Below are 24,857 nucleotides of genomic sequence, written 5' to 3'. Positions count from 1 at the left end.
CATAATTATTTAAGGCGTATATTTATTTTTGTAAAGTGGATATACTATAATCTAGTAGGTACCTCTCTGTGCCTTAATAGGTACATCTATGTGCATTTTATCATTCTTGTCATCAGTTGTAATCTTAGAGATAATCATTTGTAGTTATATTTAATTTTCATAATTATTTTTCTATCATCGTCATCTTCCTCGCGTTGTCCCGGCATTTTACCACGGCTCATGGGAGCCTGGGGTCCGCTTGGCAACTAATCCCAGGAATTGGCGTGGGCACTAGTTTTTACGAAAGCGACTGCCATCTGACCTTCAACTCAGAGGGGAAACTAGGCCTTATTGGGATTAGTCCAGTTTCCTACGTTGTTTTCCTTCATGTATGTATTACAATACTACAATATGTATATGGAGCCAATACTCGAGGGATAAATTTTTGGATATTATTGTAGTGTAGATTTTTTGATGAAATCGCTGTATTGTATATAATATTATTAATATTATACATATATAAATGCTCTGCAAAAAATATGATCTGTGTTACTGTTGGTGTAATGAAATATATATTTCCATAAATTGTACATTTTGTTTTATTTATTACTAGCGACTCGCCCCGGCTTTGCACGGGTTAACAAATTATACACAAACCTTCCTCAAGAATCACTATCGATAGGTGAAAACCGCATGAAAATCCGTTCAGTAGGTTTTGAGTTTATAACGAACATACAAACAGACCGACGCGGCGGGGACTTTGTTTTATAAGGTGTACCTAGTGTTTTTGAAGTGAAAACTTCTTTAGCGGCGCTGGGCACTTTTTGAGGAGGAAAGTTTTTCAATAGAAAGGAGGATGGGTCAATTATACATAGTGCTGCAGACATTTTGGACTAGTCATTGAGTTTTCACTTCTGTCGGTACTCCCAGAGTGCAACCCGTTGTTTTTTTTTTTATAATTTCACCTTAATTGGTTTAGAGTTCTTATGAATTCACAAAGGGCCGGTATAGACGGACTGCAAACAAAGATTGCTATAGCATATAGCCATCAGCTTCGCCGTCTGGCAAACAAAAGGTTAAATATCCTTACCACGAGTTTGACGCTGACATCGCTAGCGAACTCACAATGCATCTCCTTCGTACCAGACGTGGCTCACTACGCGATTTCGTCGCGTCGCAACAAGTACCTACAAGTGGCTATAGTTCGTTTTGTTTAGCACACAGACCAAAGCATTAGAAATAAGGTAAACAATCTTGATGTGTCTTTTAATTTTTTTTTTTTTTACAAGTAAATGTTGTTTTTATTACTATCTTTGAGTTCTAGAATTTAAGTTTACGTTAGACATTGCCCAACTAGCAAAAATAGTCTTTTAATTGAAAAACACATTTTAAAAATAAGTTACGGTAAATATGTAACAATTATGAATCTAATACGATCTTTTATAGTCTTCTGCTTTCATAAGTAATAGTTATTGATTTTTTAAAAGTGTTTTTCAATTAAAAGACATGTCAAAATCGCTTACCTTCTTTCAAGTTCTTTCTAATGCTAAAAAAACGAACTATAGCCATAGGCCGCGCGTGGCGCTTGCGCCACCTAGCGGTCATATCTGTCGTAATCGTAACAGACGCGTTTTGTTAGAGATAATCTTCTGTACCTAGTACTATTATTTATTCTGTGCTCGGACTGACATTGGTGCAAGCTAGATGCACTGCGTTTGATGCAGTCGCTAGCGTTTAAGGCCAATGTGTGTCGGTACTGATTAACCTTTTCGACGCCGTGTCAAACGCAAAAGCTGCCTCTCAGACGCCACGTCACCGAAGTGTCAAAACTGAAATTGAACTTTATGCATATGCACCTAGGTCTATGTTGCTCTGTGGTCTATGACCGATTAATACGTCTTTGGCGTTGGACCCGCAGTGCGTATATATCGGTCATTGGCGTCAAAAAGGTTAAAAAGGGTAATTACAGAAAAAAAACGTATATATTTGTCAAACATTTATTCAGAATGTGCGTTATCATATATCATTATGAAGGCAGTTCAAGGCACTAGAAATACTTAGTACAGTCAGTTACATTTAGCGTTAAGCCTTATTTTACAATTCAAAATAGCATTACTTACCTTACAAATTCGTAAGTATAGGTACAGTCGGCAGCAATAGTTGCTAAGCGGGCGAGGTGTTCAAAATTACCTTGACACGCTCTCATTCTCTTATCAATAACTAGCGACCCGCCCCGGCTTCGCACGGGTTAACAAATTATACACAAACCTTCCTCTTGAATCACTATGTATTTAAAAAAACCGCATCAAAATCCGTTGCGTGGTTTTAAAGATCTAAGCATACATAGGGACAGACAGACAGTGGAAAGCGACTTAGTTTTATACTATGTAGTGAAGTCGCGTCAAGATCATTTTGAACATCTCGCCCGCTTAGCAACTATTGCTGCTGATCGACTGTGCCATTATCTGACTCTGGAAAATAGCGTAAAATAGTGATTTTATTTAGTACAAAGTGATATTCGACGTATAATCCAATGTGCCATATTTCTATCATTTAAAACATTCAAACGTTATTTTGTACATAAAAAATATTATCAAAATTATATTTCTATATGAGATTCACAAGAATATCCAATACAATTCTGCACATAATACTAAATGCAAATTTTTCTACTCGTCGACTGCAATGCTTGAATTAAGACTTCGTATACCAAAGTGAAATCGCATACTTTTTTCACTATGGGACCCCAAATCAACTATAATATTCATCTACTAGTTTTAAGTATTTTTTTTGTTGACTCGTAGAAAAAGTATTGTATACAATAGTGATATAATCAAGCTTTTCAATCTCGTACCTTACTTAGGCAACTCAGCAAGCTTCGTTGCCTAAACACGGTACTCGACTGAAAAGCTCTCCATTATATCACGATTGTATAAAATACTCATACACATAACATAAAATGTATTTCCTTATATCTACTGGTACAATTATACTTATACTAGGTACTTAGAAATGGTCGAGGACCATTGGACGGATGTCTTATAACAAATAAGGGCTTTTTATAATAAAAATATATCTTAATCAGACTTTTCTAAGTCGTTATTTATAATTAGCTGACCAGAACTAGACCTTATAATGTTGAAATAAGGTTGAATAAGGTAAGTATATGAAAGGTAAGTCAATAGGGAATATTACGCGAAACTCTGCGTAGGGGGCGCCACTACCACAATCCATCACAATCTGAGGGTCTACCGCGAATAATTAAATTTAGATTTTCTCGATTCCCGATAGGCCCTCTGTAAACAAACCGCCTTGATGTATCAATGTCATATTTTATTATCTGTGAAAACTTGTCAACAAACAGCTTAAGGCACAGTATGTATAAGTTATTTTATGGTTTACGATAGGTGCTAGTGCTGCACTCTGGCGGCAGAACATTGCAGTAATACCCCCTAATACATGGGCTGAAATTATAACAAATCCAGCACCGTCATGTCTATAAATGGAGCGAGTGGAGCTTAAACGGATATGTATTCATTCTTACTGCCAAGTTTGTGCAAAGTTAGCGTGGTCAGGGCTATAACCGCGAAAATCGAAGTTCGCAAATTGCGGGCATATTTCTCTGTCACTCTTATAACGCCTTCATTGGAGTAAAAGAGAAAGATCCCCGCACTTTGCGCCCTCGGTTTTACGTATTCTAATTTTTTCATACAAATAACCTACGCTAGTCTCATACCTTTCAACTGGCAGCGGCGTGCCTTAATCGCTACTATATTCTGTGATAGTAAATGTAAGACTTAGCCCAGTTTTCTGTGTATCACTGTTCGTTAGCCCATTTTTTCTGATCATGAGTTAGATCTCTTTTCTGGTCAATCTTTCCACCAGTACCAGTTTTATCGGTATGGCTAGTTTTTTATCAAATCACGTCTGTCAAATCTAAAACGTCGTTATTGTTTAATTGTGTGTCCCTATCTGTCTTTTTTACTTTTGTGCTTACTAGAAAGAGCCAAAAATGTACAGAATGTTGCTAAGTTTCATAAATAAAAGGGTCTACAGTCTACACTATAGTCTCATACCTTTCAACTGGCAGCGGCGTGCCTTCATCGCTACTCTCCTCCGTAATATCTTTCAACGTATCATCCGTAAATGTAAGACTTAGCCCAGTTTTCTGCGTATCACTGTTCGTTAGCCCACTTTTCTGCTCGTGAGTTAGCCCAATATTCTGGTCAGTTTTCTCGGTACTAGCTTTCTGGTCAGCGTGTGAGCGTGTGTGTGTGTATCAGATCTGCGAGGCGGGCATAGTGGAGACTGCGCTGTGGGGGGTGGTGGGGCGGGAGCCGGCGAGGGACGCGTTCAGGGAAGCCATGGTACCCATCTGAAAAAAAAAAACTTAACTGTAGTTGGTCAAACCAATTGGTCAGTCAGGAGTCAGGAGTCAGGAGGAACCAGGGGCACAGAATAAGTAATAGTATTATCATACAGAACGGCCACGCACCGCCCCGCCCCGACTCGCATTACCTCGCCCCGCGACATGAATCTGACGGACTTCTGGCGTGCTCTCAGTAAAGCGACTTACCCACACATACACAATGACGCGTGTACAGACGTGCCGCGCACACATAAACGCAAATGATTTTTGATCTATGGCGTGTCCGCCCTGTGCCAGGGGCCCGTTTCTCAAAAGCTTGTAACTTGTAATACAAGTGGAAGTCCCTTTGTAACAAAAGCTGTCAAAAAGTGACATCCGCTTGTATTACAAGTTACAAGCTTTTGAGGAACGGGCCTCTGGAAAACTATACTCATCCTTTTCTTTTGGATGCTAGTACTAGTGTAAGACAAAGATAGTATTATTCTCTCTGTCTATGTTTGAAATGAGACAGTCCTTTGACAAACTATAACGTTAAAAATGTTAAAATACTTGGTTACCTCCACATCCTTGTCATGGTTACCGCCGGCATGTACGTCTCATTGCTGGGCACGCATATTTTTCACGCGCGAGAACGATTAGCCTGATAAGCCCCACGTTAACCCAAAGTGTGATGGACTTAAGACTAGAGTGGGAATCGGGTGGTCGTTATTTATGGAATCTGGTGGTTATTTTTGGAATCTGTTGCTTATTTTTGGAATCCTGTGGTTATTTTTGGAATCTGTTGCTTATTTTTGGAATCTGTTGCTTATTTTTGGAATCTAACATTTATTTTAGTAAACAACTTATATACTTACCCTTAAATGCGCCAGATCTTCCAATTTAGTCAAATCACACAGCTCCAAGTACAGGCTATAGACCAGCAGCCAGCCGTAACAGCCGGCTACCACGAAAATGGCCCAGCACACACACATGAGCGCGTTGTACGAGAAGATCATGTCGTTCACGATGGCGGCGAATATGAAAGCCACAAGACGGAACAGGATGAACACGCCGAACGTGTACAGCCAGGGGGCTATGCGCTTTTCGTGCTCCTGGAAAAAAAGGTTTTTTTAGGGTTCCGTACCTTTAAAGCAGCGGTCGGCAACCTTTTAGCAGCCAAGGGCCACATAGTAGTTAACGAAGTTGACGCGGGCCGTACTTTGTTAATATTTATGACTTTATCAGACATTGTCGTTTGTCAATATTACATGCAAAATAGCCAGGGAGGCTCGCGGGCCGCAAGTGACATGTTCACGGGCCGCAGGTTGCCGACCGCTGCTTTAAAGGAAAAAAACGGAGCCCTTATAGGGTCACTCGTGCGTCTGTCTATACGTCTGTCACAGCCTATTTTCTCCGAAAGTACTGGACCAATTAAGTTGAAATTTGGCACACATATGTAAGTTTGTGACCCAAAGACGGACATGCAAAAATCGAAGTTCGCAAATTGCGGGCATTTTTCTCTGTCACTCTAATTACGGCTTCATTGGAGTAAAAGAGAAAGATGCGCGCAATTTGCGAATTTCGGTTTACGCGGTAGCCCCTCTGTGCTCCTAAATTTCTGAACTTAATCCCTAAGAGCCACTTGCACCATTCACTAACCCGGGGTTAACCGGTTAAACCTGGAGTTACCATACTTACCAGTACAATTTGACACTAGATTAACGGTTTAACCGCTTAATCCCGGGTTAGTGGGTTGGTGCAAGTGGCCTTAAGACAGTTCATTTTTATGTGGAGTAACTGTCACGTACTCAACGTAAAATGTTTGTAGAATTTTTTTTAAAGATTAGCACATCAATTTATTCAGAAATGTAACATACCCGTCTGAACCTAGGCATTTATAGTATAGGTACAATATCTTATAACAATGATATAAAACTCAATACTGACATCATATGTGACGTTATCTATGAAAAGGGACCTTATTAACGATGCTCCGATATAAATACAATGCCGCGCGACGCTGTGCGTCGTAAACGCCATCGACACTAAGGTCCCTTTTCATAGATAATGCGCCCCATATGATGTCACTGGGCACCGGGGGGTAGTAAAAATATGGTAAAAACATATTTCTTAATTATTATTTTTAAATTAAACCCAATCTAATGAGACTTGTCACAAGGATCAGCATTCGACGTGATAAGCAGCTATTTGTAGTGTGTGCAACTATATATTTATTTATTAACATAAAAATATACAGCTTATACAAGTACAGTGTCCCACAAAACAGTTTACACGGTTTGACTGTGGTATAATGAGACAATAGCGAAATATTAGCATTATTTACTTACCTGATTTTTACCTTTTTTGATAAGCTACAGGACGGCGGCATGAATTGTATAATGAATTAATGATTATGTGAAAGTGCATGATAATTAATGAAGTAATGATGGTGTACTTGTACTAAGGTGGCTGATATAAGTATAGTAGAATCCGCTTATAATGACATCGAAGGGAAGTGACAAACACGTCATACTAAGCGGATGTCATATAAAGCATAGTGGATTAATTTCTTATTATTGTTAATTTTTCCGAATTAATCTCGAATTCCTTTGTAAGAAATGAATTTTAATAACCTGGAACCAATTGTCAACTTGTCACCGAGAGTCAAAAGTAAAACAACTTAAGAGCCAACAGGAGCTAAGATTTAAATATTTTAGGTAAATATATCCGTCTCGCTAACGGAAGCGGCTCCTAAAACTAGTGCGATAAAGACAAGGCGAAAAACCCTGCGTAAAAATCTCAAAAATCGAGGTTTCGTACTCGACTGTTTCCTCCTCCAAAACTTAACCAATCTTAACCAAATTTGGAAATCTAAATGATTATGACATTATCTGTGTCGGACCCTTTTGCTTTTTTGACTAATTGATGTCAATTTTGAATAGCACGCCTCTCATTGCGGCATAGTCAATTAGGCCATTTTTGAAGGGCTTTAGCGCCTTAAAAAACAAAAATATCAAAAAAAGCAAAACGGTCCGACACAGATATTGACAATATTAATCTGTTTGAAAAAATCATTGCTCTAGCTTCAAAACCCACGGAGGAAACAGTCGAGTACGTTTGTATGGAGAAATGACCACTCCTGTTGGCTCTTAAATGCGCGCACCAAACGTCCTCGCAGGGAAAGATGTGGGGACGGCCATGAAAACTAGTGTCCGACCGAAACATGTTTTTTTGCCGAAACCGAAACCGAAACCGAATGTTCGGCTTTGGCTCTAGTTTCGGCCGAAACCGAAACCGAAACCGAAACTTTTGTAGACTTGTTAAAATCGTTGAAAAAATGTCATAAAACCGCTTTTACACACATATTATGGGGCTGTCAACACCCAATGTCCTTGAAATTGATGTTACTTAAGCAGTTTTTTATGAAAATTACTAGAGTTAGACCAAGATAATTCTGCAACGATTTTGATAAGTTGATAACACACGCAGTGCAAGTGTTATTTTAAAGGTCAAAACTTCTATGAAATTATGACGTATAAATAACACTTGCACTAGTTGCGTATGCTATCAAAATCATTGCAGAATTTTCTTGGTCTAACTCTATTCATTCACCAGTCAAGCTAACATGACTGTAGATACAGGGTCAACCAAAAACGCGAGCGCAGCGAGCGCGAAATTTTTTGTTAACAATATCGCATCGCAAGGCCGGGTACCGATCTTGACCTGGGCCTAAAAGTCCGAAGTGCCCCATTGAGGCGAACTTTCATGCGAAGTCAAAGCCGTGCTAGGCTTCAGGATAAGTAGTTGAGCACAGACTCCAACCAATGTCCATTGTATTAAAAAGCGAGACCGCAGGCCGAGCATGGCGCAGCGAGGCCAAAGGCTAAGCTGAAGTAGAGGACATGTGGAACACAAACCAATGGTAAATTGAGGTAAAAAGTGAGGCTAGTTTTCTTATTATTCTCTTGCCCATGGCCCATGCGACAGTGCTATCTCATTCACTTATAGGTATTGACAGCCTCTTAAGACTGCGTCAACCGTCCAGTGGCGCCCTCATTAGTGGAATTGTGTTTTATAATAAACCAATTAATTTCTGTGCCTAATATACATGAATCAGTATATGTAGGTATTAATATTGTTGTCCTACTTATTCCCCAACTTTTGGTCTTTGTCCGAAGTACCATTTCGTAAGTTTCGGCCCGGCCGAAAGGTTCGGCCGTTTTTTGGCCGAAACCGAAACTACAGCCGAAACATGATTTTTTGGCCGAAACTGGCCGAAACCGAAACCGAAACCGAACCTTCGGTCGGACACTAATGAAAACCAGCGAAGTGTCAGTATAACCGGACATAATTTCATGAAAATAGGATTTTTATGTCATAGTAAGCGGTTTGTCACTATAAGCGAAGTCATCTTATCCGACTTTGTCACTAAGAATTTTATATGAAAACCAAACTTCGCACAGTAGTTACGTCATAGTAAGCGATTGGTCAGTATAGGCGGTGTCATAATAAATAAACGGATTCCACTGTATAGTAATGTTCTAGCATTCTAATAACAACGAACAATTATGCCATACGAAAAAAACAAGAATTGTAGGGTAATTCGCCAAATCGCCAGTAACTGGCCGCCCTAAACTAAAAACTAATTCTATTCACCTATAAACAGAATTCATTTTAATATAAGGTGGCTAGTTATTGAAGGCTGGCCAGTTATTGAAACCTTATATACTAAAATGAATTCTGTTTACAGATGAATATAACTCATTTTTAGTTTAGGGCGGCCAGTTATTAGCCGGTGGCCAGTTACTGGCGAGTTACCCTATTACAATAAAACCAACTTTTACGTAACGTAGATCTATGTCTTGTACAGTCACCTGCAATAATATGTTACACAACGAAAATATGTGGTGGCCGCAAAAATATGTGACACGCTTCCCACGCTCTTATGGCTCTACAAATAAGATGGCGTCAGATATTTGTGCGGCCTTCGTTGTGTAACATATTATTGCAGGTGACTGTACTAATTTTCTTTGCTAGAAATTGTAATACAAATAAATTAGAGATAAAAGTTTGTTTATGTAACTTTATATTAATATATTCAATATTTGCCTTCATTCGTTTCTCCTTGCACCATCTTTTTAGTGTTTCTGTTTGGCCCTATGTTTGACTGGTAGAGAATGCCTTTTGGCATTAAGTCCGCCATTTGAACATAATTGTATATCTTTGTGCAATAAAGTTTAAATAAATAAATACAAATCTTTTACTCACTCTATTTTCTTAGTAGTCAAGTGTAAAAATATGGGTGCATACAATACAACTTACTCAAAAGTATGGGTGCACTGTATACAACTTACTCAAAAATATGGGTGCATACAATACAACTTACTCAAAAATATGGGTGCATACAATACAACTTACTCAAAAATATGTCCCATAGTTCGTAATTCGCTGACATAAGAGAGCTATATATATTTTTGAGTATGATTAGTGCACCCATATTTTTACACATGAATGTACAGTCAGCAGCAGAAGTTGCTTAGCAGGCGAAGTGTTCAAAATGATCTTGACGCGACTTTATTGTTAAGGGAATAAGAGCGTGTCAAGGTAATTGTGAACACCTCGCCCGCTTAGCAACTTCTGCTGCTGACTGTACTAGACATAGATATATGTTACTTTTTAACCATGTCGTTTTAAAATGAGAGTATAAGTTCGATTGTATGGAAGCCGCTTTCTGGCATCGAATTAAAAGGTAAATTAGTAGGAAAGTAATTTTGATACCTTTCTCAGAGCTATGATGAGTACGATCCCAGTGACCAGCACGGCCACTGACCCCAGCCACGAGAAAAGCGAGAATATTATCAACACGTTGCGAACTGAAAACAATAAATTATTTCATTATTAGTAATACTAGCGACCCGCCCCGGCTTTGCACGGGTTAACATTTTAATAAATTATACATAAACCTTCCTCTTGAATCACTCTATAAAAAAACCGTATCAAAATCCGTTTCGTAGTTTTAAAGATCTAAGCATACATAGGGACAGACAGACAGCGGGAAGCGACTTTGTTTTATATACTATGTAGTGATACTAGCGACCCGCCCCGGCTTTGCACGGGTTAACATTTTAATAAATTATACATAAACCTTCCTCTTGAATCACTCTATCTATTTAAAAAAAACCGCATCAAAATCCGTTGCGTAGTTTTAAAGATCTAAGCATACATACAGACAGACAGGGAAGCGACTTTGTTTTATATACTATGTAGTGATACTAGCGACCCGCCCCGGCTTTGCACGGGTTAACATTTTAATAAATTATACATAAACCTTCCTCTTGAATCACTCTATCTATTAAAAAAAACCGCATCAAAATCCGTTGCGTAGTTTTAAAGATCTAAGCATACATACAGACAGACAGGGAAGCGACTTTGTTTTATATTATGTAGTGATACTAGCGACCCGCCCCGGCTTCGCACGGGTTAACAAATTATACATAAATAAACCTTCCTCTTGAATCACTCTATTGAATAAACCGTATCAAAATCCGTTGCGTAGTTGTAATGATCTAAACATACATAGGGACAGACAGACAGCGGGAAGCAACTTTGTTTTATACTATGTAGTGATTCATCAAGAAAACTAAGACGCTTAGCACACTGGAACCGATACGCACGTCGCTCTGACGTGCGAGCGGGATGTCGCTATAATACGCGAGTTGTCTCGCTCAAACATCGGAGCGACGTGCGAATCGGATCCAGTATGCTAAGCACTGTTTGTGTTTGTGTTGTTGTGTGTGTGCGCATTGTTTTGTATTTCAATGAAATGTATGAGACATAAGCATTTTTGTATTTTATTTAACACATTCAGTGCCGAAAACCCGACTATCGGGTATTTTATGATTCCGTTCCCAGGCCGGACGACCCGATAGTCGGGATCGTGGTACTACACCTTTATATGAAGAAATTTTTGTGGCCTGGCGCGGATGTCTTGTGTGGCTGGGTGGCAATGAATGTGTTTAAAAGGCCATCATCATCTTCCTCGCGTTGTCCCGGCATTTTGCCACGGCTCATGGGAGCCTGGGGTCCCTTGGCAACTAATCCCAGTAATTGGCGTGGGCACTAGTTTTACGAAAGCGACTGCCATCTGACCTTCCAACCCAGAGGGTAAACTAGGCCCGTATTGGGATTAATCCGGTTTCCTCACGATGTTTTTCCTTCACCGAAAAGCGACTGGTAAATATCAAATGATATTTCGTACATAAGTTCCGAAAAACTCATTGGTACGAGCCGGGGTTCGAACCCGCGACCTCCGGATTGCAAGTCGCACGCTCTTACCGCTAGGCCACCAGCGCTTCTTGTTTAAAAAGGCCATATGTACTGTAAAACTTCGCATTTGCATCGTAATTATAATTAACTATTATTCTCTAGGGAGGAGGGGAGGAATGGGGGGGGGGACCGCTCCCCTGGTCCCCCTCGGCAACGCCCATGTCTCTTATTCAGGATAAAAGGGCTATACTTGGTCAACCAGATCTTGACAGTAGAAAAAGGCGGCAAATTTGAAAAATGTAGACGCGAAGGGATATCGTCCCATAGAAAATTTGAATTTCGCGCCTTTTTTTACTGACAAGATTTGGTTGACCAGCTATAGATAGGTTGCCATAATTAGTCGGAACTGATAAGGGACAGTGGTATTCTAGGGCCATATTGCGCCTCAGAAACTTTCGCGCGGGCCACCGAGGGGGGGGGGGGTGTATCTGGTTTCTGCTGTTTGGAGCTGGGGTTTGGAGAGGCCTGTTCTAGAGCGCTATTAATAGATTAATAAATTAATAAATATTACAGGACGTTTTTACACAAATTGACTAAGCCCCACCATGGTAAGCTCAAGAAGGCTTGTGTTATGGGTACTCAGACAACGATATATATAATATATAAATAAATACTTAAATAAGTACATAGAAAACAACCATGACGCAGGAACAAATATCTGTATCACCATACAAATAAATGCCCTTACCAGGATTCGAACCCGAGACCATCGGTTTCATACTCTTCATAGGTAGTCACTACCCACTAGGCCAGACCGGTCGGCAAAATACGGGACAAAAACGGGACCAGTAAAAATACGGGACGTGATACTTAAGTACGGTGACAGTCCCGTATATACGGGACGTATGGCAACCCTAGCTATAGATAGAATATTACTTACCAGGGGCACTACCGACATAGACAAACTGGAAGCTGAAGGCATAATATCCGTAGTGTACGGAGCCTGGCGCGGCCATGCCTAGGCAGTACAGGTCGAAGATGCTTTGTGCGAATGTGAACAAGGCAATGAACTGAAACAGATTATTAATCATTAGGCATATTGAAAAAAAAAGAAACAACGGGTTGCACTCAGGGAGTGCCGGCAGAAGTGAAAACTCAATGACTAGTGCAAAATGCACTATGTATAATTGAGGTTAACGCCATCTAGCGTTAGCGTTAATTACTTAAAACGAAACTCACTAGATGGCATTTAAATTAATAAAGAAAAACTCAATGACATTACATGTAACAGTTTTTCATGTAATGTCATTGAGTTTTTCTTTATTGATTTAAATGCCATCTAAATGAGTGGCCATCTAAATCTTACGGTCACGTGATCGTCTTACGCTGTCTCGAGTTTAACATTTTTTCCCCACCTCAAAAAGTGCACAGCGCCGCTAAAGAAGTTTTCACTTCAAAAAGTTTTGTTTTTTTATTCAGACACTTATACTCGTATTTTAATTTTGAACCTTGTTGTATGGCCAATTGCGAGGCGGATTCGCGCGCGAAGGGTTCCGTACTAATACGCAAAAAACGGCAAAAAAATCACGTTTGTATGGCCACTTCAACATTTATTTTATTTTGTTTTTAGTAGTATTTATATTATTTGTTATTAGCGGATTTAGCGGCAACAGAAATACATCATCTGTGAAAATTTCAACTGTCTAGCTATCACGGTTCATGAATTACAGCCTGGTGACAGACAGATGGACAGCGGAGTCTTAGGGCTCTTACAGACGAGCGACAGCACGCCAGCGACCGCCCGCGACAGCAATCGGCGACTGTCGGCGACCGTCGGCGACCGTCGCCGATGATAGCCGATTAAAAATAGAGCATGGATACGCCGCGGCGTATCGGCGACGGTCGCTGCTGATTGCTGTCGCGGGCGGTCGCTGTCGTGCTGTCGCTCGTCTGTAAGAGCCCTAAGTAATAGGGTCCCGTTTTTATCCTTGGGTACGAAACCCTAAAAACAGGGCAAGAAATCAGCCAATAAACCTAAAATTTTAGTTGAGTGTGTATAATAAAATCAAGAGTTATTTTACTTATTTTTAAGCGAGACTTACCACAGACAGAGATGCAGCCAGCAAGGAACCTCTTTGTAGGTCCAGAACGAAGGCATCATGCAGTATTGGCTTCTGATACCATGGCACCCGCAGGGAGCGGACGGACTTTGTAGAACGGAGATTTGTTGAAGACCTACAAAAAGAAAGTTGTCCAGACAATGTCATATAACGATGGTTTTGTGTGTAAAATACTACCAGCTGCATGAATCTAGTATTTTAACTGGATCAGGCATGAGCGGTGGGGGGAAATGACCGAACGGGATAGTCTTATGTATCTTTCAGTAGGAGTAGCAGCGAAAGTACTATTATTGTTTGTCCTCGTCACAGTCTCACATTTTTTGGTCAGACCATTTTTTTTTATACTCCACCATAAATTAGTATGGATTATGGTGGGCAAAAAAAAAATTCGCCCAATCATAGTGTTGCATTGCCTATGTTTTGTCCCTCACGGACGCGTATACCACATCTATTAGGATCGTACCATCTATGACCAGCTATGAATTAAAAATAGGTAGTTCGCGACAAATGTACTTAGAAATGTTACAATAGTTTCTGTTTTTACGGTTTAAACCTATTTTTGGCTAGTGTAAAACATTCCCGTACCCAAAAATCCGGGGTATGTATATAACATATCTCTAACATACCCAGAGATCTAAAACAAGGACTTCCATTCCATTGTATTTAATCAACAGGAGCAAATTTGCAGTTTTTGCCTCATTAGCAGGTCTTGACATAAGTACTAGCCGCCCCTCAGCAACCATCATATGTATACTGTCACCCCTGATACTGACCCAGGCCTACTGGGCCCTAGGGCAAATGTATTTAATAAAACAAATTAAAATCTAACTTTATTGGCTAGAGGTTTTCAGCAAATTATCACTGGGTGCTGGAGGCATTCCCTAATGTTCAGTTATTTATCGAACAAACCCCAATAACAACATCTAAAAATCACAAATTATAAGTAAATGGATAGGTAAATTAATGGGCAATCTAATAAGATTTAGGATTCACTAAATTTGAAAAACAAAGATTATGAAAAATAAAGTTTTTTGCATTTTTTCCTAAGATATATATACACTCAGATGCAAAGAAAATATCTGTACGAACTGTACCCACTTTCATTTCAGCACTGTTACTATCCCTCCAGTACCATCGGTCCACTTTCCCAATCTGTCTACTTTACCAAAGGGTCAATTTTCGCGATCTGTGTACTTTACCAAACGGTCACTTTCGCGATGTGTCCACTTTACCATCGGTCCACTTTCCCGGTCTGTCTACTTTGCCAAACGGTCCACTTTCCCGATCTGTCTACTTGAGCACGTTGTCTACTATAGCCATTGGTTCACTTGTTTCGTAGCATAGTACCAACTTCGCGAACTTTCATTTGGCGATTCGCGAAATGTATTTTTTTTACACACAAGCCACCAGTTTCACAGAATACCAAAAACGCTTAGTGCCAGCATAATGCCAAGTCAATATGTGTCAACCACAGAGGACCGATCAGTATTGTAACAGGTGCGAGTGAGAAACCGTCATTGTTCTGACAGTATTTAATCAAATATAACTGATTGCGTTGCAGCAAATTACCGTTTTGTGACTACAACGAACAAAATGTCTGGGATCATTCCAGTAAACAATATCCCATGAAAAACATTTCATGTAAAATGTTGCCAAGACGAAACCACAAGGCTCGGATTGTCAAAAAGTTATCAGATATCTTGTAGAGCCAAGCTTAACTCTGCAAGCCCTAACATGACAAACTCTACACCTTAGTCAACATATGTGGCTTGGCCGTTTCGCTACCGTCACATGGGCGGAAGGTGATATCTATTCATTATTTTTTATTATACAATAGTTTTTGAAGTAAAAAAAACGGCCAAGCCACGTATTTTGACTAAGGTGTAGAGTTTGTGATGTTAGAGCTTGTAGAGTTAGAAGCTTGGCTCTACAAGATATCTGATAACTTTTTGACAGTCCGAGCCTTGTGGTTTCGTCTTGGCAACATTTTACATGGGATCGGAAAAGCGGACCATTTGGTCAAGTAGACCAATGAAGAAAGTGGACCGATCGGTAATTAGACGGATCGGGAAAGTGGACCGATAGGTAATTAGACGGATTGAGAAAAGCAATTAGGCAGATCGAGAAAGTAGACCGTTTGGTAAAGTAGACAGATTGGGAAAATGGACCGATGGTACTGGAGGGGTTACTATACCTACTAAAATATGTAAACAATACTGCGTGTACTTGTTTCTATCATATATTACGAAATAATGAATGAAGTATCATAGTAAACTTACTTGGTAGTATAGTGGGAATACACTGAAGGCGTGGACCGGTAAGTAGACGGAGTTTTCCGGCCATACATGATGAATATTCACTTGTTACACTTTACAAACGGCTGACGCCCTAAATTACATGTAAGTTAATGTTTGTGAAAGATTCAAGCGACTAGAATACACAAAATGCAAAGCTAAACACACTTCAGAACTTGTAACATTGATTACCGTGATATGTAAGATATATTATCGGTTATTTAAATAAATAAATGCAAACTGAAAACTTGAAATGCCACACCTATTCACCAAGCCTAGTTCTTGTCTTGTTTTTTTTTAATCTGTGGTCGTTTTCGTGCAAATCGTGTGTCAAAATCATGTCAAAACGGCGTCTGGCACAGTGTTGCCAGAGCATAAATTAGAAAATAATTCAGATTTTGAGCATATTATCGATATTATATGATCGATTTAATTCGAACGCTAATCGATTCAATATTGTGGCGTCGCCCGCCTAGCAAATTCTGCTGCTGACTGTACCGTGATATGGCCATTTCGACGTGCAGTCAGCGTGCAGTTCCCATATAATTTGCAGTCAGGTTACAGTCCGTATGTATCGACCCTAAAACATTACCTTAGATTCACTAAGGGCCGGTACAGACGGACGGCCTAACCCGACTGCAAATTGTATCGCAACTGCACGATGACGCCGACGTTGCAGTTGGCGTGCAGTCAGCGTGCAGTTCCCATACAAATACTACCAGTCAAAATTAAACAAGTGTTCTAAAACCACAATTTATTCAACAAAACTAAACTCCCGATCACTACTCACGATTGACATAAACCGTGCCGGACTGCCACAGACATTTAGGACAACTCGATTTGGACGACACATTTTGCCGTGACAAATGGTTCCAATTCGCCATCAGATTAAACGAATCCCTTTTCCATTTTTTCGGCGTTTCCGTATTAAAATTTGACGTATCTCTGAGGTATTTTGTCAGCTTTTCGATTTTTTCCGCGGCCGCCGTATTGGAGATCTTGGCTGAAGCTTGAAACTCTGACCCTGGATACGAGACCTCGGTTCTGTTGTCGTTGGTGAGGTCGCATGAGGTCTCTGAGGTCGAGGCGAGGGTCGCGGCTGTAAAATTTTTCATATTCAACTCAGGCACCTATGGAAAAATGGAGGCATTATCTATCTGAAAGATTTTGACAAGATTCAACATTATAATATTTGACTCGGGACTCTGACTGCAACCCGACTGCAAGTTGAATGGGAACTATGCGCCGACGTTGCAGTTGGCGTACAGTTCCCATACAAATTAAATTCGGGTTGCAGTCCGTCTGTATTGGCCCTTAGAAATGATTCTATTCAGATCAGAATGTGGGGGGAAGGGGATAAAATTATGTACCATGGTTCGCAATAAACGATTTTATTCTATATAGGAGGTGAACCTAGTATATCCACCAGTAAATGCTAACTGCAATTACAGATTAAGCAAATTGCAGAAAGTTTCACGATTGTCCATGGCGCGGTGGGCGCGATTAGTAACGAAGACTTTAGGTGCTCTTGGCGTTCAAAAGGATAAGGGTATGGGTAGAGTTAGACCAAGAAAAGTCTGCAACAATTATGATAGCACACGCAGTGCAAATGTTATTTTAAACGTCAAACTTCTATAAAATTATGACGTATAAATAACACTTGCCCTGCGTATGCTATCATAAGCATTGCAGACTTCTTGGTCCAACTCTAGTAACTTACACTTGGATTCCACTTCCTCCCGCTCCGCGTTGACCCGACAGCTCGGTGGCGCCATGAAGATCAGCGGCGAATGCGTGCTCGCACTGCTCTCCATAAACATCCTTACGTTCTCAGCGAATTGGGGGTTGTTCTGCAAACGTTACATTTTTGAATAAAAATTGAAGCTGTGGATCACAGAATTTACAGAAAACCTGTACTAGGTTTCCATACCTATACACACAGCTTTTCTGTAAATTCTGTGATCTGGTGTAAGAGCAGGTGCTATAGGTATTACTGTAACTTTCCAGTCATTCGTGTGAACGTCTAAAGACTCTAAAGCCCCCTCCAGACCTTTAGACGCATAAAACCACAAACGCGAAATACCAATCCCAGGTTTTTTGGCATTTTGCGGACTTCTAAAAAATATTACGCAAAACGCCAACTACGCATAATACCACAAACGCGAAATACCAACCTGACGTGTTGTGGTGTTAACGAACCTAACCTATCTACCTACCTACCTACGCTTTTTTCCCCAAAGTGTAATGTTTTCAAGGATATCACACTAAATCAATAGGTAGGTAGGTTAGGTTCGTTAGGTAGCTTCAGATGCCCGAAGGGCAAACCGCTCAGAAATAGGAGCCCCGTTCGCGGGGCTCCGTCTAGTTAAGTTGTGAAGGAAATGATTTTGGAAAAGAAACAATGCTGTGTTACATACCCATGTATCGTACAACGTTTTACAATACATTATGGCCCTTTAAATTTCTTTCTTTTAGGTGGTATTCCGCATACATGGTATTTAGCGTGATTTGTGTTTTGCGTAATTTCATGTTGGCGTTATGCGTAGTTGGTGTTTTGCGTAGTTGGTGTTTCGCTTAAGTGGTTTTTTGCGTAGAGTTGGTGATTCGCGTTTGTGGTTTTATGCGTCTAAAGGCCTCCAGACTATGTGCGTGAACCGCGGCGCGAAGTCGCGAACGCGAGTGTGGAGTCGCTGTTTGCGAAAATCGATTCCACACTCGCGTTCGCGGCTTGGCGCCGCAATTCGCGCACGAGTGTGGAGGGAACTTATGGTTTGGGGATCATAGCGTTCTGCTGCATACGTTTGCATAAATTTCGTAAATGCTAAAACCTGAACATTCTCAAGAGCCAAGTTCTATGTGTATTTAATAGTGAAACAAAAGTCCAGATAACTAAGGTAAACGTTCACCAGAACCACCAGCACCAGCTCAACTCCGTCCCAGTACCTACATGTCATCTTGAAACTTAAGTCAAATTGTCAATAGAGGTGACAGCGGGGTGTCATCTATTGGGCATTAGCATGTCGAGCACTAGTACGTTTACCTTATTGTCCAATAAGAAAAAAACAAATGAAACAACTCACCTGCCATTGCTCAAAACAGCTCCTGAAGAACTCTGTAGGGTTGTCCCTGTTGCGGCTCATGATGTGTTGGTTGAAGCACGCCTCGCAGAACACTTGTCCACAGTAGATCTTTATGTTGTCCTTTGGCACTTGGTGGCAAGAGCCTGGAATTAAAAAAGATGTTTAAGATGCCGTTGACTCCCTAAAAATATTAACTTGCTATCGTCACAAGTGTACCATTCGCCATTCGACGATAATTTGCCAATGTCACTGTCAGTAAGGACGTATATCAGACTAATTTTGAGATTGGGTTCCAAAAGCAGACTGGCTTTTATGCAGAGCAGAGATTGGCTTTGGGAGCTAATGAACGGAATTTAACCGATATCTCATAGCATTTACGATCTAAAGGCAAATAAACGAATTAATTGGTTTACGGTAGGCTGTCTGGACTAACGTATTATGACAACAATTCTTGAGATTAACACGTAAAACAGGTTCACTGTCCCGTGCCCCTCATATGGATATCACGGCAAGCCTCTATTAAAAGGCCGTAAGGTTGACAGTTAACAGTTGGGACAGTGAACGTGTTAAGAGCCAAAAGCTATCTCCAGGCTCATTAACCTTTTGGACGCCAATGACCGATATATCCGCACCGTAGGTTCAACGCCATAGACCGATTAATCGGTCACAGACCACAGAGCAACATCGACCTACGTGCATATACATAAAGTTCAACTTCAGTTTTGACACTTCAATGATGTGGCGGCTGAGTGACAGCTTTTGTGTTTGACACGGCGTGGAAAAGGTTAAAGAAGGGGAAAGTGCGAAGAACGGGATGAGGATTAGGTACTCACAGCATCTCGCGCAGCAGCAGTGGAACGTCTGTCCACCAATCTCCACCTTGTCGGCGTCGTCGACAGCTTGCAGGCAGCGGGCGCACACGCATCGCTTGCCTTCAGCGGGCTGCTCCGCTGGCTTCCCCTCCGGCTTCGCTTCCGGCTTGGGTGGTTGCTGCGCGCCTGTTTGAAAGAACATCTTGACTTAAAAAGCCTAGCCTATTCTCATGACATGTTGTGGTAACACACTATCGCACCGCACCGTGACCTTGGTACGTCGCACCCATATAAATGAGAGCGAGAAACATATCTTTCTCACTCTCGACCACTTATGGGTGCAACGTATCAAGGTCACTGTGCGGTGCGATAGTGTGTTACTACTATTAGTTTGTGTTAATCAAGCATTCTTTCTGCCTGCCTGATAAGTTGGTACTAGAGTCTGGCTAATGAAAGTTGAGCCTGAGATTTATTTAAAACTTTTTATATGGCAACGTTTGTTCCTATCAAATAAGCTGTCAGTTTCAAGCTGTCATTTAATTTCATAGTAATTTTATTGCCAGGTGCGGTTTTTATTGAAATTCCCGCGTTATCTCAGGCTCAACTTTCATTAGCCAGACTCTAGTTTGGACGTCTGCAACTACAGATGCAACTCATTCGATTCTCATTTATAAACCGTCAAACCTGACAAGGTTTAACCTTTTGGACGCCAATGACCGATATATCCGCACCGTAGGTTCAACGCCAAAGACCGATTAATCGGTCACAGACCACAGAGCAACGTGGACCTACATATGCATAAAGTTCAGTTCAATTTCAGTTTTGACACTTAGGTGACGTGGCGTCAGCGTGACAGCTTTTGTGTTTGACACGGCGTCGAAAAGGTTAACACCTAAAGGAATACCAGAATAAATAAATAAAGGAGTCTTACCTTCACTAGCAGTTCCCTGTGCCTTGACCCCCGGTGCAAACTGCATCCACCAGCTATCCACATGAACCTGAACATAGAATTAATGTTGTAGGTTAATAACACCTTTATATTTGACACGTGGAACGCCCGGAACCCAGAACAGTATGGAGTTAGTATCGCACGTGTGATACTAGGGCGCTCCACGGGATAAAACTTATTGCAGCGAACTGTACCTGCGGAGTTTCGCCGCGGAGCCTCGCAAGAACAAACTTCTTGAAGCAATCATCACAGAAAACATGGCCGTAGAACATCTTCAGTTTCGCGGGGATGTGTCGGCAGATACCTGAAAAATATTGGTAAAATTACAAGACGTATACATATGTGCCAAAGTATATACAGTACGCAGCATTTTGACTTTTCGAGGTTTTAGAGCAGGATGGTAAAATCAGGTTCCCTGGTTAGTCATAGGGGTGACGGGACTGAAAAGGTTAGGAACCACTGTTTTAGAGGGTAGGAACATGTTTTAATTGTCATACTAAACTACGATTGCAATCGATTTGAATCGATTAAAATAAAATGGTCAGACTGTACGAAAGGGGGGGCTGGGACTTAGAATTTTTTTTGACAAAGTGGTATCATTATGACACTATTTTTAAATGATTGTAATGTGTAGATCACGTCAAAATAAGCATCTTTTATTGGAAAAACTTTTCTCTAAAATAAAAAATGGCCGAGTTAGACGCGACCAAAGATTGATGTTTTTAAAGGGAGCTGGGACTTGTAAAATTGTATTATTATAAAAACGTCGGTTCTGGCGCTTCGCCGGCCGCTGCCGCGGCACGCTCGCTTCGCTCGCTCGGCTCGCGCGCTGTATGGTCGCAGTTCTACCTAACACTCCTCCTCGCTTCGCTCGTCGTCGTACCTACTCCGACCTGCCTTAAAAGCCTGGCCTGCCTTAAGCTCTATCTCCGCCATTTTCAGTTTTAGTAAAAAGTTTTCCAAGTAAAAGTTGCTTATTTCGATGTGTTCTATACATTAAAATCATTTAAAATATATGTCATAATGACACCACTCTCAATGAAAATTTTCTAAGTCCCAGCTCCCTTTAAAAATATCAATCTTTGGAGGCGTCTAACTCAGCCATTTTTTATTTTAGAGAAAAGTTTTTCCAATAAAAGATGCTTATTTTGACGTGATATACACATTACAATCATTTAAAAATAGTGTCATAATGACACCACTTTGTCAAAAAAAAAATCTAAGTCCCAGCCCCCCCTTTGCTACAGTCCAACCAATAAAATAGTATGGGAATTCTACATTTTTAAATAAGAACAAGAAGATTAATTACTCTATTTATAAAATGAAAAATAAATGAATTGTTATTATATACCATGGACCTATAATATATGGTTGGTACACTACTTACAGCACGTGCCGCACATCCTGTGGAAGTTTTGTCCGTCGATTTCAATTTTTTCTTTTTCATCTATTGGAAGAAAACATCTTGCGCAGAAGCATTTTTTCGGTACATCTTGAGTTTTATTTTCCATTGCGATAGTTGTTATTGAATTTGGTCCAAATTGGGAATGTGTATGAAAAAAATTAATCGGGAGTCTTTAAGTTGGTGGTGTGACGGTTGAATAATGAAAATGACAATAAAATAAATGAAAAACAATTCATAGAATTTCGAACAGCAAATTTGAAGATGATGTTCTTTGTGCCAGTAATTAAATCAAGTAAAATTAATCAAAAAAGGTAAAATTGTTGACACAATCGCAAAAGAAACAAGACTTTTTGTTTGCTAAGTTGGACAACGTGTATTATTGAGTAATTTATTACATTTGGGACAAAACCAATACTGGCAACTATGCAAATGAATGACGTCAGTGAGATGTGTCAGCGTAACGGAAAGAATTTGATAAATTATCTGTGGTAGTTAAGTATTCGTTCTGTACTTGTTTGTTATGTGCTGTTATCATGTTTTTTATCAAAAAGTGTTGTTTGTGAACTTATCTTAAGTTAATTCTACTCATATTTAGTGGTAAAGATATTTGGTTATCTTATCTAGTATAGTTTGCATGATAAAGAAGTTGTATATAAGTGTTATTGGAGGTTATAAGTTATGCATTCCGCTGCCTTGATGAGATCATGTTTTCTAGTTTTTATGATGGAATACTGAAAACACAGGCATAGTTAGTACTTTTATTGACCAATTCGGTAGACTAGTTTGTTTTTGGAAGCTTTATTCTACGCTGAAATGCTTTTCTATTAATTTAAAACAATTCAAAATAGTTAAACGCTAGGTAGAGTAATTCCCCTTGAAGCTAAGATTTGACCTTACTAGCTCTTTATTTGGTGTTTTGCAACAGCCGCTAGTCCGTATAAAATTATCAATACCTTGACTTAAGCGGTTAGGCGGCTAATTGACATTATATTTCATCACCTGCATACTTATAAAGTTATAACATACAAAAAAAAAATAAGAAAAATAAGTTACTGATTGACAGAATAGTTATGTAGTCACGTTTTCATTATCTTAATGGTAATAGAGTATAATAAACACAAAGGGCTAAATACTCAAAAACAAAAAGTAGTATTTCAACAAATGAAATTATTTTCGGAAAATATTTTAATTTGTTTTTATTTCAAGTAGACACACTACTATATAAATTATAAACTTTTAATAAATGTCATATACTAAGAAAAAGTGACCAAGGCCTCCAGTGCCCCAGGCTGGAATCGAACCAGCGTCCTCTGCTATTGCGGCAGGTGCCTGTGCCATTCAGCCACTGGGCCACAGCGGCATAGGTCGAATTTTTCCAAGTATATGCACTTCTTACTGAAAACTTTTCTTCTTTCAGTAAGAATTACATATACTTGGAAAAATTCGATTCATTACACCTTTTAATTGGCAATACTGTGACCACAACAATTATTTTTCTATGCCAAGTAGTTGAATAGTAAACAATATACACTACAACTTTGTTAATAAAGAAAAATAATGTTACATCCCAAATTTCATCTAAATTGGTTCAGCATTTCAAGTGTGAGGAGGTAGCAGACAGAGAGTTTAATTTTGAGGCTGTATTATATAGGAACAGCACTAACAACAGGTATTTCTTCAAAGGTGCCAATTGTCAAAAGGTATAAGGGTGGAATCTCATCTATCAGCATTAAGTCCCCAGCAAGCTTGGCCGAATTTCACCTTCCCCTACATACGGAGTTTCGTTTTCATTTTAAAAATCCAGTCCACCGACCTATTTTTATTTTCTGCTTATTTAATAAAGTCACAGATATTTCATTTAGTACTAGTCATTTTATTTTAAAAACCGGACCCCTGAATAAACATTTTTTTTTTTAAATCTTTATTATATTTTTAAGGGGTTTTGTCACACAGTGACTATGTCGGGTGACCCCTGTTATAAGCAATATCATTATAAACGGTTTTGACTGTACATTTATCTCATTTCCTGAATTTGGAAGTTGAAATTAACATTAACAAATTGGTTAAATAATAGCTGTTTCCTCTTTACAGAATGGTCCACCTGAATGTACAAAACAGCAAGATGTCCCGCCAAGAGAAAGCGAAGAGTGGCTTTGTAAGTACATATATACATACATACATACATACATATAATCACGCCTATTTCCCGTAGGGGTAGGCAGAGACCACGGATTTCCATTTGCTACGATCCTGACGTACCTCTTTCGCTTCCGTTACTTTCATAACATTCCTCATACACGCTCGCCGGTTTAGGGTGCTTTTGACCTGGCCTTTCTTCAGGATTTCCCCGATCAGATCAGAGAAAGTCCGCCGAGGTCTGCGCCGAGCTGGCTTCGTAAGTATTTTAGTTTATTAGTACAGAAAAAAAAACTGTCTTTGGTGAGACTTGAACTCGTGTCCTCTGGATCGATACTCCAGCGCTCTGCCAACTGAGCCACTGAGACCTTTCCATAAGCTTAATAGCATTGCACAGACGTCAAATATGCCAATTACCAAATTCATTAACTGGCTTAGGGTTTAGGTACTAAGTAGAGACGGGCCGAA

At 39.9% G+C, this 24,857-nt stretch overlaps 2 protein-coding genes across 2 annotated transcripts; both read right to left on the bottom strand.

The window, feature by feature from the left end:
- Window positions 1-4,040: 4,040 nt before the first annotated feature.
- LOC134660490 (uncharacterized) lies at window positions 4,041-16,297 on the bottom strand. Its single transcript, XM_063516259.1, has 6 exons — window positions 15,993-16,297; window positions 13,696-13,828; window positions 12,534-12,663; window positions 10,106-10,200; window positions 5,203-5,439; window positions 4,041-4,354 (listed from the first exon to the last, which is right to left on the bottom strand). The coding sequence occupies exons 1-6, from the start codon at window positions 16,058-16,060 to the stop codon at window positions 4,259-4,261; spliced, it is 759 nt and encodes a 252-aa protein (XP_063372329.1). The 5' UTR covers window positions 16,061-16,297; the 3' UTR covers window positions 4,041-4,258.
- A 449-nt stretch (window positions 16,298-16,746) lies between these two features.
- Window positions 16,747-22,527, bottom strand: LOC134660491 (cysteine and glycine-rich protein 2-like). Its single transcript, XM_063516260.1, has 7 exons — window positions 22,236-22,527; window positions 21,043-21,152; window positions 20,831-20,897; window positions 19,921-20,085; window positions 19,088-19,230; window positions 17,728-17,857; window positions 16,747-17,137 (listed from the first exon to the last, which is right to left on the bottom strand). Exons 1-7 carry the CDS (start codon window positions 22,357-22,359, stop codon window positions 17,130-17,132), a joined length of 747 nt encoding a protein of 248 aa, XP_063372330.1. The 5' UTR covers window positions 22,360-22,527; the 3' UTR covers window positions 16,747-17,129.
- Between the last annotated feature and the right edge of the window lie 2,330 nt (window positions 22,528-24,857).

Source organism: Cydia amplana, chromosome 27, assembly GCF_948474715.1.
Source record: "Cydia amplana chromosome 27, ilCydAmpl1.1, whole genome shotgun sequence".
Classification (NCBI taxonomy): Eukaryota; Metazoa; Arthropoda; class Insecta; order Lepidoptera; family Tortricidae; genus Cydia; species Cydia amplana.
The sequence above is the reverse complement of the archived record's forward strand: the minus strand, read 5'-3'. Positions and strand labels throughout refer to the sequence as shown.